We start from the raw sequence: 19,290 nt of genomic DNA, 5'->3' as shown, positions 1-19,290 counted from the left end.
AAATCAAATCTACAGCAATTAATTGTTGTTATTTTATTAATTAAATAAAGTTTAACAAATCCCCTAGCAGGTCCGGCGACAAGTATTATGACTAAAATAGGTAGCACTATCTTCTTCAGATTTTTCAAGTGCGTGATTTACCCACTTGAAAAATCAGGAAACAAACAAACGTTTACTTAATTGAAAAATAATAACATATCGAATTTCCGCTCAATGATCGAAGATACCTATCGCTATTTTTCAAAATCCTCAACTAAATGAATCATACTCTATATGTGTATATGGCTAAAGGGGATATTCCCAAAATTTCAGTACCGTGTCAACTTTTTTTAGTTGAAATTTGAATCATGGCTTCTAAAGATATTCTAAAAATGTCAGTACAGTGTTTAAAATGACACTTATTGTAACATAAAAATAAATCTTAAGTTGGTAGTCGTGCAGTTTTTTCTATTCGAATGCTATCATTAGAGTTTAAAACTATTAAAAAAGTTGTGTAAGTCATTCTTAGAACTAAGAATAATGTTTACGCAGCCTTGATAATGATTTGGACAAGTACAATGCCTCTATTTGCATAAAATCAACGTTGAGCAAATTAAGTGCAATATGAATGAACTAACTGTTTTTCTCTGAAATTATAAATCCGCAGCAATTACGCGATTTTATTGTATAAGTCAATAAAGTCTAGCAAAGTCTGACGACATGGAGAATTTTATTTTACCAAATATTTACAACAAACACTTGGTCTGATAGGGAATGGAAAATAGCTTGAAGTGGTGGAGAACTATTTAAGTTTATTGGCCCCATTGCAATTGTCAATTGGCTAATCTATGTCAAGTATCAACAACAACAACAACAACACACAACACTACACAGTAACAATGCAAGTGATTGTGTCTTCGTAAATGTACGCCAGTACACAAAAATTTACATAGTACATTGTGAGACTTTGAGACTGAAACACTTAGGTGATATCAGCAATTGGAAACCGTTTCAAGTGGAAAACTCTTGAATTTGAAGAGGGTGTTCAGTTAAATCGGTTTGAAATGATTGAAGGGTTTAATTCTAGGGTGGTATTAAGACTTAAAAAGACAATAGGTATTGTACAGTGAATATCAATTCAGATGTATGTAAAATTGTCGCTAAGGGACCTAAGTAATAATCACTTTGAGTTGAAATGTTATGTTTTTCTTATGATTTTTTTGCACTCAATTTTAAATTTCGAGTTTTCTACTTTATTTCTTAACAATATGCAATATCGTGGAGTACATTATACTGGACCTTTGGGGAAGAGTTTGAACTCTAAAATGGAAAAAAATAATTCGATTTTTATTGGAACAAACCAGAAAATCGGTTATATCTATTTAAAAGTTGTTATGTTTTCTTCCTTAATTACCATGGTGTCATTGAGAAAAATTTGGCTAGAATAAGAAAGAATCACAGAACTTGGTGTAGCAAGTAATATTTTTTCAAACATTGTTCTTTTTTCCCCTAATTTTTCTGTGGATTTAATTATGTTGCTTACTTCTGATCCCACAACTGAGCATTCATGTCTTTCATTTTCACGAGTTTTTGGGTAGGTATAGTTTTCAATTTTTGCCTTAAATATGCCAAGAGTTAGAAATTCTGCCTTCAGGAATCTTTATTCCATTTAATCATTTTCGTATCAATGAAATTATTTTCATTTGCTGTTTATTTTTATTTCACCCCTGTTTCCTATTTCGCTGTCAGTTGTTGAACAAACTTCATTTCCTAAATAGTTGCAAGATTTGGAAAGTAAAAGAAATAATGAAATTTATTTAAATAATTTTCTTTCATTTATTTAACTTAAAAGTATAAATTAATTATTCTAAGCAGCTTAATAATTAATGAAGTGGTTCAGTTCTTTCTCAAAATGTTTGAATGATTTTTAAAATAATGAAGAAATCTATTTGAAATTATTGTTTTGTTAAAACTAATAATTTTTTCATCTCTTTCTTTTTCTAATAATTTGGCATTTTCAATTTCGGCTCATAGTTGTTGCATTTCGGGAAGTCTGCTGGTGGTTTAACCATTTCGTCTGAACTGCCGACTTGAATTATAAGTCCCATGCCAGAAGCGAAATGCCATTCATAATGACAGTGCATTACCCAGAATCCTATTCACAAAGATTGTTTTCATAAAAAATACTGTGTGTCCAAAATAATTTGATTTAAAATTTTACCTGGATTATCAGCACGGAATCGTATAATAGCATATCCTCGGTTTGGTATCGAAACCGTATCCTTGATTGGTGGTCTGTTGCTTTTATAATATCTTACAAGACCTTTGGACTTTTCAATTTTCTTAGCTTCTTTTAAAGTCATAGGTAAACCTGATGGATGTTGACCAAGTCCCGTAACCATGAACGCATAACCATGCAAATGGAAAGGATGATGTATATTTCCTGCAGCTGAAGAATATTTAAAGGAATTTTTATAAAAATCTTTCCAACATCAAATTCGATCTAAAAACTTACTAGCTGATTCATCTACAACCACTATCTCGATAATTCCGCCTTTTTGTAGTTTTTCTAGATGGTGGCATGAGCAATATTTCTTTCCCTCACATCGGGCAGGCATATGCAATGCATTGCAAAATTCAGAATCGTCGACATCTAAAGGTTGTGTTAGAGGAGGCGAGGCAGGAAAGGTTGTACTGATGTTATTTATAGCACCGACAAATGTCAGAGTAGAAGCGGGATCTATTAAAAAAAAAAAATTAAAGTTAACCATGTTCCAAAATTGTGTCAAATATAAGAAAATTGTACTTTGAAAATGTGGATAGCTTCCTGGTTGGAATATTTCCGAATTCCGTACTTGAATATTTTTGAATGCTACGAAAAGTTGCTGATCTGGTTCTTTGGTACGAAGTTCTTCATCCTCATCAAGAGCTGTTAGTTCCGTGACACAACATTTATCGGATCCACCAGAACAAGTAGCCAAAGGATCATTTAAAATCTATCATTTCATCCATTAACAATAAATTAAACAAAAATTAAATGTTTAACTTACTCTTCCTAAGGGAGTATCAGTGAGTGTTGGTGGAAATGGCGGTTGGGGCCTCTCAGCATCTGAAACAGCATCATCAGTCTCATACCTCAACAAAGCAAAGCCCTCTTTTGATGCACAAGCTCCCAGTCCTTTTAGTTTTATCCAGAAATCTCCTCCTGAATGATTGGCATTCAGAATAAAATCATATCTTTCGCCAGAATTCGAAACAATCGTATCAAAACGACTCGGTTCAACATTGAAAGAGTCTGAAGCAATTACGTTAAGATCGTGATCTTGTACCTTTATGAGATTTTTTATGAAAACACTTATATCTGTCTCTTAGTAGCTATGATCTTACCTGTAATTGCATTGGACATGCATGACTTACTGCATTTATAACCCTAAATCTATAACGCATTCCAGATTTAACATAGAACTTTCTTGCCGGCACATTCAGATGTTCCATTGTTTTAGGATTAATAAAAGTCCCACGTCCATTTATTAACAAAGCATCCGGTCCGGTTGTTGTAGATGGAAGTCCTGGAAACAACTGTTCTCCATACGCATGCATCCAATCGGAAAGTACAAGAAAGTGCTCTGGTAGATCATAGTCGTATTCATTGAAGTTCGCAACATCTTCTTCAGGCTCGCGAACAATTAAGGCACCATATTGACCGTTTATTTTGTGATGCCCTGAATGCGAATGATAAAAATGTGTTCCAGGTTCCTTAGCGTCAAACCAATATCGGAAGGTGGAACCGTACAAATTAGGACACTGAGTTACGTATGGCACACCATCCATCCAAGGAGTATCTTTCATATGCAAACCATGCCAATGAATAGCACTTGCAGTTCCGTGAGCTTTGTTTACCACATCGACAATGATCATATCTCCTTGGCAAGTCTGAATGGCTGGCCCTGGAACCTGTCGGTTAATACTCATTACACCTTTTTCCACACCATCGCCAACGATGCATTGAGGATTATTACAATCTTCCACAACGCCTTGAGCACATTTTCCACAAGCACTTTAAGTGTAAAAAAAAAAAATATAATTTAAATGCCATTTTTGAATACATTTTTGAAAAACTTACACCCCCATGGCTTGGTAAAGTTCCAACTCGAATTTAAAGTAACATATTCTCTTGTCATTGGGGACACAAGTTCGCAAACATAGCTCCCCAGGATGTTCTGTTACATTTACATATTCGTTGTTTTTATGCAAATGTGATCTTCCCGAAACACCAATCACAAATATTATTGAAAAAATAGCAACTCTGCTGATCTTTTTCATCATTTTAACAATTTTTAATTTTTGTTTCTGTTTTCAACTACCTTAAGGTTTGCACTGTGAACTTCTTGAACAATATAATCGATTTTAAATTAGGAACTCTTTTATATATTTTCTTTTATTGAATATTTTTTTGCAATTTATGACAAGAGATAAACATTCACATTAAACAATTCGGATACCTCCTGATCAACTGATAATGAAAAGCAAAGAATGCCTAAATCGATTTCAATGGAACCTCGCGACCAACACTCTGATAACGATCTTTTGTTATGAGTCAATACAATTTAGACGAAGCGCCAATACTAATTGTGGAAGCTTTGACGTATGTTTATGTTTGTAGTTAAAGTCTAATAAAACCAAAACAATTGCTAAAAATGTTTACACTCCAATAATTGGTTTGATCTTAGATATAAATCTGAAAGGAAGTGATAAAATATTAACACAAAAGTCACCGGACTTACCTATTTCGAATTTCAAAAATATAAATAAACATAATTTGAAAAAAGTGATGAAATCAATGAATAATTTTCGTGGAAATTGATTCACGCATCAATTTATTAGTTTTTGGAACTAGAAGACATTTAGTGATGATTGGGTTGTAAAAACATTAGTAAGCATTTTCTTCAAAAATAACATAATGAGGAGTGTAAATCGCAAAAAATATTAGAAATATTAACTCTTTTACGATAGCAAAAATATTACCACTTTTTATTTGTACGGCGTATATTAACAACTCCTGAGACGTAAAATCAATCACAACACAAAAACATTACTTTTAAAAAAAGAGCCAAGTTCTCCTATGTTGAAGTTATGCAGGCATAAAAAGTACTGAGATGTAAAAGTGTACCAAGTTCTAAAGCTTGTTTTGAAATATGTATCAATAAAATTTTGATTGTTCTCTTGACAATTTTTCTTTTAATTACCGATTTTTAAAGTTATTTTGAAAAATTGCCAAGTAATCGAAATTTTATTGATACAAATTTGAAACCAATATTTAGAACTTGGTACACAACAAGTCCCATCACCGTGTTAAACTTCAAGTTTCGTAGCAGGAAGTTCTCCAAAATTTTGATGATCTGATTTTCGCGATTTTTGAAGCCCTATGTATATATAAACTAGCTATAAAGTAGTAGTACAGGAAAGATAGACTTTTTCGTGGAACGAAATATAGGACGGCTGAATTTTTCAAATCTGAAAGAGGGGTATTAGAAAAGCTTAAGTCCTGGTTTTCGGGACGCCACCCCCCTGGCGAAATCCGCCATTTTGGAAAACGCGAATCGCTCTATATCTTCAAAACTATTTGTCCTAGAGAAATGGTTATTAGACCAAAGTTCTTGGAAATTTAATTATCTTTTTCTTTGTAATACATTATTATTCTGAGCGGGCAATATTTTTGAGGTTATGTTGTTTTAATTTATTTTTTTTCGGTTTTTTAAGATTTAAACATTCCCGGTAATAGTAACATAATTTTTTAAACAGTTAAAGTTATAGACCATCAAATTTCCAATAATTTGATATATTTTTGAATGTCATGCGATGTATGAGTCGAAAGTTATTGATCATAAAACTATAGTCTAAGTACAGGAAAGTTAGTAAAAAAACAGGCATTTTGTGGAACGAAATATAGGGAGGCTGATTTTTTCAAATCTGAAAGAAGGGTATTAGAAAAGCTTAAGTTCTGGTTCTCGGGACGCCAACCACCAGGCGAAATCCACCATTTTGAAAACTTGAATTGGTCTATATCTGCTATACTATTGACTTGACCGAATAAGTTACTCAACCAAAGTTGCAGGCAATATAAATATCTTTTCTTGTGCATGCACTGTTTTTCAGCGAGGACAACACTTTTGAGGTTATGTGGTTTTATTTTTTATTTTTTATTTTTTCGGTTTTTAATTTTTCTCAGTCTCTATGATGGAAACATAATGTTTAGCATAATAAAAGTTGGATTTTGACTTAAAGCAAAATATGTGTACCACAATATTCTAAGTTTACCGTTACCCACCTTAATAACTCCCTCTCGTATCATTTGTTTCTTGTTTTTACGTTACATAAAAGATTTAGCCTTTTTTTCATATCTTATGCAAAAACATATTAGTATATTTTTTGAAAATATTGAAAGGGATTGCTCTTAAAATTCCGTATCTTTGGTTTAAAAATATAATCTTCAAAATTATACCAAATTAATATGAATTTGAAATAAAAAGAAAGGTAGGCCTAAAAACTCCTGGTACAAGCAAATGCAAAAACACCAGCATTCAGTTGGCCTTAGAAATGGAACAATACAAAACCGGGAGGCTTGCCGCCGATTTCTGAGGTCAACCCGGCGAACCCCACAGGCGGATCACTAGTGTGAAGCAGATACGTGGGATAGTTATGATCCCCTCGACATCGAGATCATAACAGCGCCGAGAAAAAGGAAGAAGAAGAATATAAATTTGATGTTCTACAACTTTATTCATGCTAAAAAATTATGTTTCTATCATAGATGCTGAGAAAAATTAAAAAAACCGAAAAAATAAAACAACATAACCTCAAAAGTGTTGTCCTCGTTGAAAAACAGTGAATGCACAAGAAAAGATATTTATATTACCTACAACTTTGGTTAAGTAACTTATTCGGCCAAACCAATACCCAACTAACAATTTTACTTCCACAAGGATCTAACGAAGCTGTTTCGATTTTAGAAATATTGCTTGTATACGACCATAGAGAAGCCCATCTGGCCCACCCGAGAAGCTTGATAGGCCTTAGAAGAGTCATATGCAAGTTGATTGGAGAGACTCATAACATGTCTTTAATGCCTTATAGAAACAACCAACATTTGAAATTTGAAAATGTGTATTATTGTTGCAGGCTTTTATTTTTATTTAGAAGCACTGAGCAGACTTGTGGAATGATTGTGAAAGTCTAAACGAGGTATATCCCAAATAGAATAAAGAAAAAAAAATATTTTTTTTTCATTTTTTTTTTGTGTACCTATACATTTTATTTTTTCATTTTCTTCTTTGTTTTCCATCCAGACAAGTTTTGCTTCTGAAATTAAATTTCCAAACACAATTATATTAAGAAAAAAACTTCTACTTACTTGACGAATTTTGCTGGATTTGGAACCTCGTACATCCTGATTGAAAGTCCGGTACCTTACCCATCGAGCTACTCAGGTATATAAGAAAAGAGTTTCAACTTTTTACTCAAGAACAATTTTTCTGGAGCAGAAAAAAATATCTGAAAAATTCGGTTTTTTTTAGACTTTAGAGGTTTCACCCGAATGCCGTCAACTTGCATTTTTCCGAAGCAGAAAAAAAATTTTTAATTTTTTTGGGCTTTTGGCTTTTTCTTAAAAATAAGAGAATTAACTTTGTTTTGAACTTAGGTAAAAATCTAAAATGTCTATCAATATTTTATAATTAAATAAGTGGAGAAGATTAAAATCTTGTTTTCCTTTCTTCTCTACTTACTTGAATATGAACTCCAAATTGGTCAGTAAACCATTTTTAATATCACTATTTTAAACCAATTACCGATATGAAAAGATTCACTTTTTTATTTATTTCTTTATAACAATGAATAAAAAAACCAAAAATGGTCACCATAATGGCACTTATCCAAATATTTCTTATTCTCATGAGTTTGCCTGACAGTTTACAAAATTTAGCTTGTACTCACTTTCACATTGCTTCTAGAAATAAAATTAGTTCGCTTAGGCAAACTTATAAAATTAAATGCTTTTTACAATGTTTTGCTTGTACTTAAAGGATCTCTACAAATATAAATAAATGTCCCCTAACTTCGCTAAGGCAAACATATAAAACTAAAAGCTTTTCGCGCATGCGCCTGAAACTGAACTTCTTTTTTTCTCATACCGAGATACAAAATAAACATTTATGTAAGTCGTTATATTTGAAAGTAATATAAAGCATACTTTGTAATATTTTCAATCAAAAACAATGATTCAACAATTTTTTAATTCAAATATTAAAATGCAGTAACTATAACACATCTATTTTGTGGAATATTTGTTTAAAAAGGCAAAACCGTTTAATGCGGTTTATTTGAAATTCAACGTAATGTTTTTTTTTTATTTAATGAATATCACGACTCATATACTATTGACATAATATCGGTAATATAGAATTATAATAATAAATGCTTTTAAGGCAATTGTATAAGTTGTATTGTAGGTACTTCAACCATACTTAAATACCTACCTAAGTCATTTTTGAGTCTAATAATTTTCGAATTAAATAAAAAAAATACAAAGCATTCATAAAGATTTGTAAGCAGTTCTAATACAATTTCTTTTGCAAAGCCATTTAAAAGAAGTCAGTTATTGGCTTTTATTTCTTGTGTTCTACAATGGAATTTCATGTGTCAATATTGAAATTTAAACGAAATGTTTACATTAATGCTTGTAGAAATTTTTAGATTCCACTTGCACTAGGTTTCTAGGAAGCGGTTAACGAAAGTTAAGCCTCGAAAGTTTGAATTTTCGATTCACAAACTAAATAGAAGCCCTGTAGAGATAATAGCTGCAAGAAATTAAAAATCTTAACCTCGTGGAAGTAAAATTGTTAGTTGGGTAGTTTAGTAGATATAGACCAATTCGCGTTTTTCAAAATGGCGGATTTCACCATGGGATTGGCGTCCCGAGAACTAGGACTTAAGCTTTTTTCTAATCTTTATTTCAGATTTTTAAAAATAAGCCTCCCTATATTTCGTTTCACAAAATTTCGTTTTTTATTTACTAACTTTCCTGTACTTAGACTATAGTTTTATGATCAATAACTTTCGACTCATACATCGCATGACATTCAAAAATATATCAAATTATTGGAAATTTGATGGTCTATAACTTTAACTGTTTAAAAAATTATGTTACTATTACCGGGAATGTTTAAATCTTAAAAAAACCGAAAAAAAAATAAATTAAAACAACATAACCTCAAAAATATTGCCCGCTCAGAATAATAATGTATTACAAAGAGAAAGATAATTAAATTTCCAAGAACTTTTTTCTGATAACCATTTCTCTAGGACAAATAGTTTTGAAGATATAGAGCGATTCGTGTTTTCCAAAATGGCGGATTTCGCCAGGGGGGTGGCGTCCCGAAAACCAGGACTTAAGCTTTTCTAATACCCCTCTTTCAGATTTGAAAAATTCAGCCGTCCTATATTTCGTTCCACAATATGCCTGTTTTTTTACTAACTTTCCTGTACTATAGCTATTCATCGTAAGAAGCTAAAGTTTTGTGAGGACTTTGTTTTGACCAGCTCGACAAATGTAGCGAGATTGAAATTTCTGGCATCTTTGGTGTGGAAGTTAGAGTGGTGACGAGTGGAAGGGTGTAGTTCCAAAGTTCCTAGAGAACTTGGCTGGCCACTACCGCACCGTTCTTCTTGATTTGAAAGAAATGAAAATAGAAAGTTTGAAAGTTATATGAGATATGATTTTTTAAAAAATATTCGTATTCGGGACATATCTTGAATTATAGGTAATTGACAAAACAGTTGTTACCAAAAAACTGAATATGCAGGGAAATTTAAAACGGCTTCTCAGTTTGGATCTTCAATGCCTATTTAAAAAAATATTTTGTTTTATAAGAAATTTCTATGCTTTATATGTGAAACCAATTTTGTTCTAAGTCCGTTTTCAGAGTTATAAATATTTTTTTTTTTTTTTTCATATACCTATTTTTTAAATACGGAAGCAGATATCTTCTGACCCAAGTCTCGGAACAAGTTTTGGTTAGAAGTAATGAGTTTATATTGGCGGACCTTTTCGCTACTAAAATTACAAATTTATTTTTTTTAAGATTTTCGTAAAAAATACAAAAAATACCTTTGCCTAAATACAGAGCATCAAATTGTTCCTGCAAATGCATCAAATGAGACACCAAAAGAAAGGGGTCTTAAAGCTCTATTCATAACTGAAACTAAAAAAATCCAAAAGATCTGGGTGCTGAAAAAACAAAATAATTGATTCTTTTGTTCAGTAGTAGATATTTTCGGATCAAATTCAGTGGGTACCGCCATGGGTCAAAGTTAAAAAATATAGTTGTTTTGCCTACGAGTGCCCGCTGAATATTAGGTACTAAAATATAGAATACTGTCCTACCTTTCAAAAAAGTTGTACCTATAGTTTTTTCCCGTTTTTTCCCGTAATATTATGATTTGACTACTATTTCATTAAGAGCCAATTTTTCAATCTTCTAATAAACAGTCAGTTAACTGTTCGACGAATAAAGTTATTAGGCTCATAAACAGTCAGATAAAAACATTGAATTTTTCAATCAAGAATAATTTATTTTACAGAATAACAAAAAAAAATTGTCAAATTCAAAAATATGTAAAATTAAACGTCATTTTTATTCATGATTGTTTTTGTTTTCTTGTGTTCCACTGTATTTTTTTAAAAATTCTTTCAAAACAGCTTTGACAACTGAGATTTGTTGAGATTATTCCTTAGAATAATTTTTATTCGTCTCCGAAAGAAGCAGATAGTTTTATTCTTAGGAATAAGCTATATCTGCTTGTTGAAAAATTGATTTTTTCTCTATCCTTAGGAATAAGTACTAACTGACTGTTTAACTGACTATTGAAAAATTGGCCCTAAAAAAGATAAAAAACTGAAATCTGTTTTCAAGAAAAGTTTACATAAAAATGTCAAATTTATACCATTTAGGGCCAATTTTTCAATAGTCAATTAAACAGTCAAATAGAGAAAAAATCAATTGTTCAACAGTCAGATATAGCATATTCCTTGGAATAAAACTATCTGCTTCTTTCAGAGACAAATAAAATTATTCTAATGAATAATCTCAACAAAAAAATGTGTCAAAGCTGTTTTGAAGAACACAAAAACAAAAACAATTATGAATAAAATTGACGTTTAATTTTGAATATTTTTAAATTTGGCATTTTTTTTTTTTTGTTATTCTGTAGAATAACTACCTGAGTGATTGAAAAATTCAATATTGTTATCTGATTGTTTATGAGCCTAATAGGTATCTTTATTCGTCAGACAGTTAGTTGGCTGTTTATTAGAAGATTAAAAAATCGGGTCTTAAGTAAAAGAAAAAATTAACCCTATCCGTTTTCTTGCATTTTTCATTTGAGAAAATTTTATTCATAAAAAAGCTCATATAAACTGAATTAAAACTATTCAAAACCTAATTTTTAAAATATTTTGGAGTTTTTCAATCATTACGTTAAAAATAATGTAAGGATTATATTTTTGATCACTCTTTGTATGTGAGGGTAGGGTACCCACTGCGCAAAATCTCGAAACAACTTTTGGCTTACAGATATGAAATCACAGTGAACAGGTCTATGCATTCACGTAAAATATTACAAATAACTTTTTGAAACAAAAAAAAAAAAACAGCCAAAGATTTTTTATATATTTTGTTTGCCTTTTATTTCTACTTAAACATTTTTACTTTTGGAATATAGTTGTTGCATTTTGGGAATCCTTTGGGTGCAGGAACCATTTGTTTAGGTGTTCCAACCTGTACAATAAGTCCCATGCCAACAGAAAGATGCCACTCATAATGACAATGCATGAGCCAAAATCCTATAAAGAGTTTTTAAATTCAATATAAAATAACCAACAATATAATTAAACAAAATTTTACCTGGATTATCAGCTTTGAATCGCAAAACTGCATACCCACGCCCAGGAATCGAAACCGTATCCTTAAATGGAGGCCTGTTGTTCTTGTAATTTCTTGGTAATTTACTGCTTCTGCTTCTTTCCATGTTCTTAGCCAAATCTACAGTCATAGGAATGCCCGATGGATGTTGACCAAGTCCAGTGACCATAAAATTATACCCATGTAAATGGAATGGATGATGGTTTCCAATTGGATTAGCGTTCGTCACATCGACAACAATTATCTCAACAATACTGTTTTTCTTAACCTTTAGTACGTGTGTGCATGGACATAAACTTTTGCCTTCGCAGTGTTTTGGTTTTTTGTTCGAATCACAAAATTCAGATTCGTCAATGTCTTTTAATTGTGTCAATGGAGGTGATGCTGGAAAAGTTACACTGATATTATTGATTCCTCCCACTCCTGTCAAATCGTCCAATATGGCTTTAGAGAAAAAACAATGTTATGTAAAAATTTTAAATAAATTTTTTTTTTTTTTTTCAAAAACTCTTACTTATGAAATGCTCAAAATTTCCCTTTCGGAACAATTCTTCATTGTTTTGGGGATGAATGTCGAACCCGAGGAAAAAAGTATGGTCTGGAGTTTTGGATAGAAGTTCTTCGTTGGAATCAAGTGCAGTTAGGTCGGTAACGCAGTAACTTGTGCTGTTTCCCAAACAATCGGCTAGTGGATCGTTCAATTTCTATGGAAATTATAATTCCAACTATGTTTATCTTTAATTTAAGAGAACAAAATTTGACAACTTACGATATCTGATGTATAAGTTGTGTTAACACTTGGAAAAGGTGGTTGTCGTGCTTTAAGATCGTCATTTGTCATGTTAACTGTCTTATACCTCAACAGAGCGTAAGTGTACAGGTTTGATTCAGCAAATGGATGCATTGCAGCTATTTTCATCCAAAAATCTCCTTTAGTGTTATTTGCCGTGAGTATAAAATCGTACCTTTCGCCGGAGTTTGTGCCAAGTACATTTACTTGCAATGGCTTTACATCTGATGAATCAGAAGATATTACTGTCATGATGTGACTTTCGATCTACAACAAAAAAAAGTCAATAGGCAGGAATATTGACCAATTGGTTCTGACCTAACCTGAAGTTGAACTGCGCAATTGCGACTGACTGAATTTATTACACGGAATCTATACCGTTTACCAGGCTCTACAAAGTATACCGTAACTGGGACATCTTTCATTTTAAAAGTTTTTGGCTGGAAAAAAAATTACATTAAAAAAAATTACATTAAAATGCCAGAAATATGTTTACATCAACATAAGAACCACGTCCATTGATCAAGAGGGAGTCTGGAACTGACAACTTTGATACTAGCCCTGGGAATGTATTCTCGCCATAATCATGTGACCAGTCAGAAATCACTATATTATGTTCGGGAAGGTCAAAGTCATATTCATTTATTTGAGGAACAAACTTATTTGGCTCTCGAATGATCAAAGCTCCGTACTGGCCATTTGTCTTGTGGTGTCCTAATTTACGTCGCATCGTTTTAAAAAATTATTAATCAATTCGAAATCAATTTTTTGATTGAAAGACCAACCTGAATGTGAATGGTAGAACTTTGTGCCTGCTTCTAATGCCTCAAACGAATATCTAAAAGTTGATGCAAACTGAATGGGACATTGTGTTGTGTATGGAACACCATCCATGTAAGGTGTCTTGCGCATATGCATTCCGTGCCAATGCAGAGCTGCTGCAGTTCCATGGGCATTATTTACAACATCGATGATAATCATGTCTCCTTTGCAAACATGAATCGCAGGTCCAGGAACCATTCGATTGATACTCATTACACCTTTTTCGACACCGTCACCAATAATACATTGTGGATGTTCACAATCTTCAAAAATACCTTTGGAACAATTTTTGCACGCACTTCAAAAACGAAATAAAAATATTTAATTCACCAAAAAATACTGCGAATTAGAAAAAAAACCTACGTTCCAAGGGTATGATAGTGTTCCAGGATAAACTTAAAATAACAGACTTTACGATCATTTTCAAGGCACTCTCTGTTGCAAAGTTCACCGGGATTGGCTGTTTCGTTAACGTATTTTTGTTTTCCAAGCACTTGAGTGCTCATCAAAAAGATACAAAAACTCACTATCGCGAATTTCAGCATCATTTTAATACCTTTTTTTTAAATCAACAAGTTTGCTACACTTCGTCAAAGCAACTGACGAATAAGTTTTTTCTTTTAACAAGTGTTCCTATTTATATTGGATTAAACTGGGTTCAAATAATAGATTTTTATTTAAAATTAAAATGATGAAGATTAGATTGTTTATTTTCCTATTTTTTTCATTTAATTGGTACTTAAAATTGATTACAATTAAATAAAAAATAAACAAAAAAATAATACATTTTAATCTCAAGATTAATCTGTAGATTTTTTTTTGGACACGTTAACTATCTTCAATATCTTAATCTGCAAGTCTTTTAAATTTTTAAGTCTAAGTGAAAAAGCTACATATTATCTATATACACTCCATTCCACTTGATCATAAACACCAGTTTTATTTAAAAGAAAACAAATAAAAATCCTTCCTGTCATAAACATTTCCTCAATTTTCTGTAAAACTTGATGCGTAAAGGTAGCTTTCTAATACTGGACTGTGGTATAGCAAAAGTCTTTTGCCAATATTTCAGTCTGATGGATTTCACTTGTTTCTGGTGACCTCGTAGCTTTGATAACAATCTCCCCACCAATATATCGAAAATTGGGATTACCAGAAATATTCAACTGAAATTAAAGCTAACAAATCAATCATACGTTATCAAATAATGCTGCGTGTACTTCATTATTGATGCGTTTTGTTGATTATTGCAAATATTTTAAAACCTCCTTAGAACTTAGACATGCGGTTCCAAATTTAAATGTGAAAAACCAAGAACATTATTAAGATAATGAAGATACTGATACTGATAAAGATAATGATAAAAAATATTTGAGGTAAAACTATCAAAAAATCTCAAACAACCTTAACGTATTAATTAAGGTTAAAATGTTTTTCTTATCAACATAAGCTCTTCAATCTGTCTATTTCTAAAAAAAAGTCAAGAGTCATTATTTTAAAGCTTTTAAGTGGACTTAATAAAAAGTTAAGATACCTACATGAATCTAATCTGATTACTGAAAAAAAAATCTAATTCCGAGAAATGTATTTATTTTTTTTTTTTCACTACTTGACTTTTCAATTAAATTTGATTGTCATTAATCGAAGAGAAATAAGAAACGACAGGAAGCATGACTTCAAAAAAAATTGCATTTAACCCTTTCGAACCCAAGCTATGAAAATCAATATATCACAAATAAGAAATATGAATAGCAGAAAGTTATGTTCCAAAATAATAAATAGCAAAACTAATGTGTAATTCTCATGTTACATGTAAGTAACATATACTGCCTATGACCACCAAAAAAATTCGGACAGCTGAGAAAATAACTTTTTATAGAACAAAAACACTCTCTGGATAACATTTTTTATATCTTTTTTTCAAAATTATGACCATATATAAAAAAACAAATTTTGCAAAAAAAAAAAAAAAAAATATGGATTTCAGTCCCTTAAAAAAAAAAAAATTAAAAGTATGATATTTGACTAACTTTTTTTACTAATCTTTACTATTATCTTTCAATTAAGCCATCGAAACCTAAAAAATTATTTGATGGAATATTTTTTACGAATTTTTAAAGATATGTTACATGAGAGTAACGCTGGTACCGAAATATCAAGCTTATTTTTTCAAAACATTGCCTATACAACTAGAAGAGATTGTGCTTATTGGAGTATTGTACATACATTTCTATCATTCTTACATTTCTCGATGCTGAAATTATTTTGTTTACAATATTGCAAAAAAAAAATTTAAAAAAAACTAAAAAAAACTTCTTTGATACTAGTAGGTAACATTCAATTGATAGAAAATTTCAATGATTCCTTGCACCAAAAAAATCTTTTCGCACTTGATTCTTCCTATTCTATATGAAGAAAATTTATTGTAGGGATATTATTTTTTGCATATTTTCGAACTCTTGATGCCTTGATGTGATAAGATATTACAAAAAAGAATTGTTAGTGTGTTGTATTCCCTTTCTCTCTGTTTCGCTATGGCAAATCTCAATACTTGGGTTACTGTGGCGTATACGTAATGTTTTTTTTTTAAGTTTTGCATTTTTAATATATATAGTATATTAAACTATGAATTATCATTATCTTTAATGTATTAAGGTAAAGATAATTCATGTTATCATTAGCCTACGACTGCGAAAAAGAAATATGGTTGACCCGAAAACTAAACTCATTAAAAACACTCACCGTGTTGTTTTACAATTTTTTAAAAAAATTTGTATACCTATTTCATTGAATCTTATTTCACCAAAACCTTGGTGAAAAAGTGTCATTTTTTTCCGAAGAAATAATATTAAACTTCTGAATACTTTGCGAAAACTACTACTTCTTTTAGTCTGGTACATTTTCTAAATATCTGTTGAACCTTACATCCAATATTACGAACAATTTTTTTCTCCAATGATATAGCTAACTGAATGAGAAGTCACGAAAATTCAATCAGTGTATGACTTTTGTAAGGAAACGAAATGTTTAAAGAAGAAGGATGTCAGAAATTTTCAATAAAGCTTTTGCTGAGTTGCACATGCATATATCACGAAGAGTAAAATATAGAATAAAAGTGTGTACTAAAGAATTCTTATGTGTGTGGTTTTAGATTTTGTTGCATTTTTCACCCTTATAATGCACTTCAAACATATAGGAAAATACTTCATTTTTATTAGAGATATTTCACATTTCAAAAATATTCAAAACAATGACAGTCATTCTCTAGGATATTCCAAGTCGAATACTTACGTGCCATCCAAAGAAATATTATAGATGTTATATTTTAGACATGATTTCAACAGAATATACCAACCATCAACAGATTTGAATCTTATATCAAATATTTATTTTTTTTTCATCTTTTATTGGAAAGCATTCACAAAGTGCACATCATAATCGAGATTGGTTTTAAATGTGAAAAGGTTCATGACTTATTAATTGTTTCAACGGTTGTTTGGGGTGAAGCCTTTCTCTTAAAATTACCTAATGGGAAGATTTAAAGTCAATTTCCTGTCACCGAAATTTGGTTGCTTTTGGAATTTCTAAGTCTAAGCACATTTTAAATTTTGTATTTCCGATTTAATTTGAGAATATTCTTAGTAGAAAGAAATATCAATAAAATTAAAACTACATCTCGGCTGTTATAAAATTGTTCTAAGCATTTCACAGAAATGCAAACAATTATATTGTAAAGCCCAAAAATAAAATTCTTAAGTTATAACTTCTTTAAAACTTCTACAGGGTGTCCCAAAAGTAATGGATCAAACGAAGTATGCTAATAGGGGATCTTAAGGGCTCTCAGAATTTGGTAACTTGTTCATCCCAAATCCTTACGGTTTTCGATTTAATGCAATTCTTGTGAAATTTCGAAAAATCTCGACTTTGCAACAGTTTTTTGCTTGCTGCTGCCATTATTGATTTTTGTTTTTTACAATTCTTTTACTAAAAAATTGACAAATAATTAGGAACAATTAATTAATGAAAATATTTTTTATTCCATAAGCCATTTCGATGCAAATTAACTAACAGTTTCAAGTTTTATAAAAAATCAATTTTTAACTTTTATTTGAGAGCAACACCGCAAAAAAAATTTCTATGGTGTGAGAATGGTTTATTATTTTAAAAAGTTGCCCTGTTATTGTAGTTTTCAAAAATGTATAAAAGTTTCCAAAGTTGCAGTTAGATCGCAAAATATTACAATTTGAATTCAACAAAACAGGGTTTTTCAAAGCAAAAATGCAAACAAAAATAGAGGCTTTTGTTCAAAGAAAAATAAACAAATAACAGTTCGAGAAAATGTGTTTGTTTTGGTTGTTTTTTGCTCTGAAAAACCCTGTTTTGTTGAATTCAAAATGTAATATTTTGCGATCTAACTGCAACTTTGGAAACTTTTATACATTTTTGAAAACTACAATAACAGGCCAACTTTTTAAAATAATAAACCATTCTCACACCATAGAAATTTTTTTTGCGGTGTTGCTCTCAAATAAAAGTTAAAAATTGATTTTTTATAAAACTTGAAACTGTTAGTTAATTTGCATCGAAATGGCTTATGGAATAAAAAATATTTTCATAAATTAATTGTTCCTAATTATTTGTCAATGTTTTAGTAAAAGAATTGTAAAAAACAAAAATCAATAATGGCAGCAGGAAGCAAAATACTGTTGCAAAGTCGAGATTTTTCGAAATTTCACAAGAATTGCATTAAATCGAAAACCGTAAGGATTTGGGATGAACAAGTTACCAAATTCTGAGAGCCCTTAAGATCCCCTATTAGCATACTTCGTTTGATCCATTACTTTTGGGACACCCTGTATACTGCTACTTCTGTTTTCAAAGTTCTTGGAAAATATTTTTTTTTTATTTTCCATTAGTTTTAATATTTTTTAGTAGTTTAATACGTTGAATTAAACAGCTATATAAAATTTCTTAGATTATAAAATTCTTAATAATTGTAACATGTAGTCGAGGTAGTATAACTTAATCGAAGCTGAAAAATAAGAGGAGGAAAAATAACGCAACAAATTTGAAAACAACTATGATTCTTTGCTAACAATAACAGGTAATAATTTTCAACTTTTAAAAATATTTAAAATATTTGTTAAGTTTTATAAAGTTAAAAGACTTCTGGCCAACTCTTTCGATTGACATTCACTTCTGTTCTCGTATCTTTGAAGTTGAAGCGTGTGGATACTGTAATCTCAACATAGACAAATCCCATTGAAAACCGAATTAATTTGTATCTTTCATTATTTATAAATTATTAATTTTTAGCATAAATTTGCTTAAAGAATGTTCCTGTATATTTTTTTTTTCTTTTACTGATAAAATCTTAATCGAAGGTCTTTAATTGATTTGTTTTGTTTTGTTTCGTGTGTACTTTTTTATTTATAAAAAATTTCATCTCTGATTTTATTGTCTGATAAAAAAAGTTCTTATTTTAGCTTTAAGATAAGAATATCATATTTAAATTCCACTACGTCAGTACTAAAGAGTTATTGACAAAACCCAAAATAAACTTGTATTTAGTTGTGTTTTTCACTGTAACAAATTATTGTCAATTAAGATACTTATTTGGTATTATAAAAATAATATTTTTTTTCTAAACAAAAACCAAACAATCTTTATTTTCAAACTTCTTTTATTTAACCTGTGATTAGTTTATTATTTGGATAAGTG

The 19,290-nt window shown here is 30.6% G+C and overlaps 2 protein-coding genes across 2 annotated transcripts; both read right to left on the bottom strand.

Annotated features, from left to right (window-relative positions):
• Nucleotides 1–1,846: 1,846 nt before the first annotated feature.
• LOC129917982 (uncharacterized) lies at nt 1,847–4,305 on the bottom strand. Its single transcript, XM_055998256.1, has 7 exons — nt 4,103–4,305; nt 3,367–4,036; nt 3,030–3,308; nt 2,786–2,975; nt 2,495–2,719; nt 2,201–2,428; nt 1,847–2,134 (listed from the first exon to the last, which is right to left on the bottom strand). The coding sequence occupies exons 1-7, from the start codon at nt 4,303–4,305 to the stop codon at nt 1,980–1,982; spliced, it is 1,950 nt and encodes a 649-aa protein (XP_055854231.1). The 3' UTR covers nt 1,847–1,979.
• A 7,416-nt stretch (nt 4,306–11,721) lies between these two features.
• On the bottom strand, nt 11,722–14,122 carry LOC129918074 (uncharacterized). The gene is given in 8 exon segments (XM_055998424.1): nt 11,722–11,878; nt 11,940–12,401; nt 12,472–12,661; nt 12,727–13,000; nt 13,003–13,187; nt 13,244–13,461; nt 13,533–13,867; nt 13,933–14,122. Coding segments are annotated over 8 exon segments (2,001 nt in total). The 5' UTR covers nt 14,118–14,122; the 3' UTR covers nt 11,722–11,726.
• Between the last annotated feature and the right edge of the window lie 5,168 nt (nt 14,123–19,290).

The sequence above is a fragment of the Episyrphus balteatus genome, chromosome 4, assembly GCF_945859705.1.
Source record: "Episyrphus balteatus chromosome 4, idEpiBalt1.1, whole genome shotgun sequence".
NCBI lineage: Eukaryota > Metazoa > Arthropoda > Insecta > Diptera > Syrphidae > Episyrphus > Episyrphus balteatus.
Note: the sequence above shows the minus strand (reverse complement) of the source record. Positions and strands in the feature narration are given on the sequence as shown.

Coding starts and splice junctions, on each gene's coding strand:
- LOC129917982 (XM_055998256.1), bottom strand. CDS start 4,305: ATGATGAAAAAGATCAGCAGAGTTGCTATTTTTTCAATAATATTTGTG. Junction 2,976..3,029: donor CTGATACTCCCTTAGGAAGA/GTAAGTTAAACA, acceptor ATGAAATGATAG/ATTTTAAATGATCCTTTGGC. Junction 2,135..2,200: donor ATTCCGTGCTGATAATCCAG/GTAAAATTTTAA, acceptor CTTTGTGAATAG/GATTCTGGGTAATGCACTGT.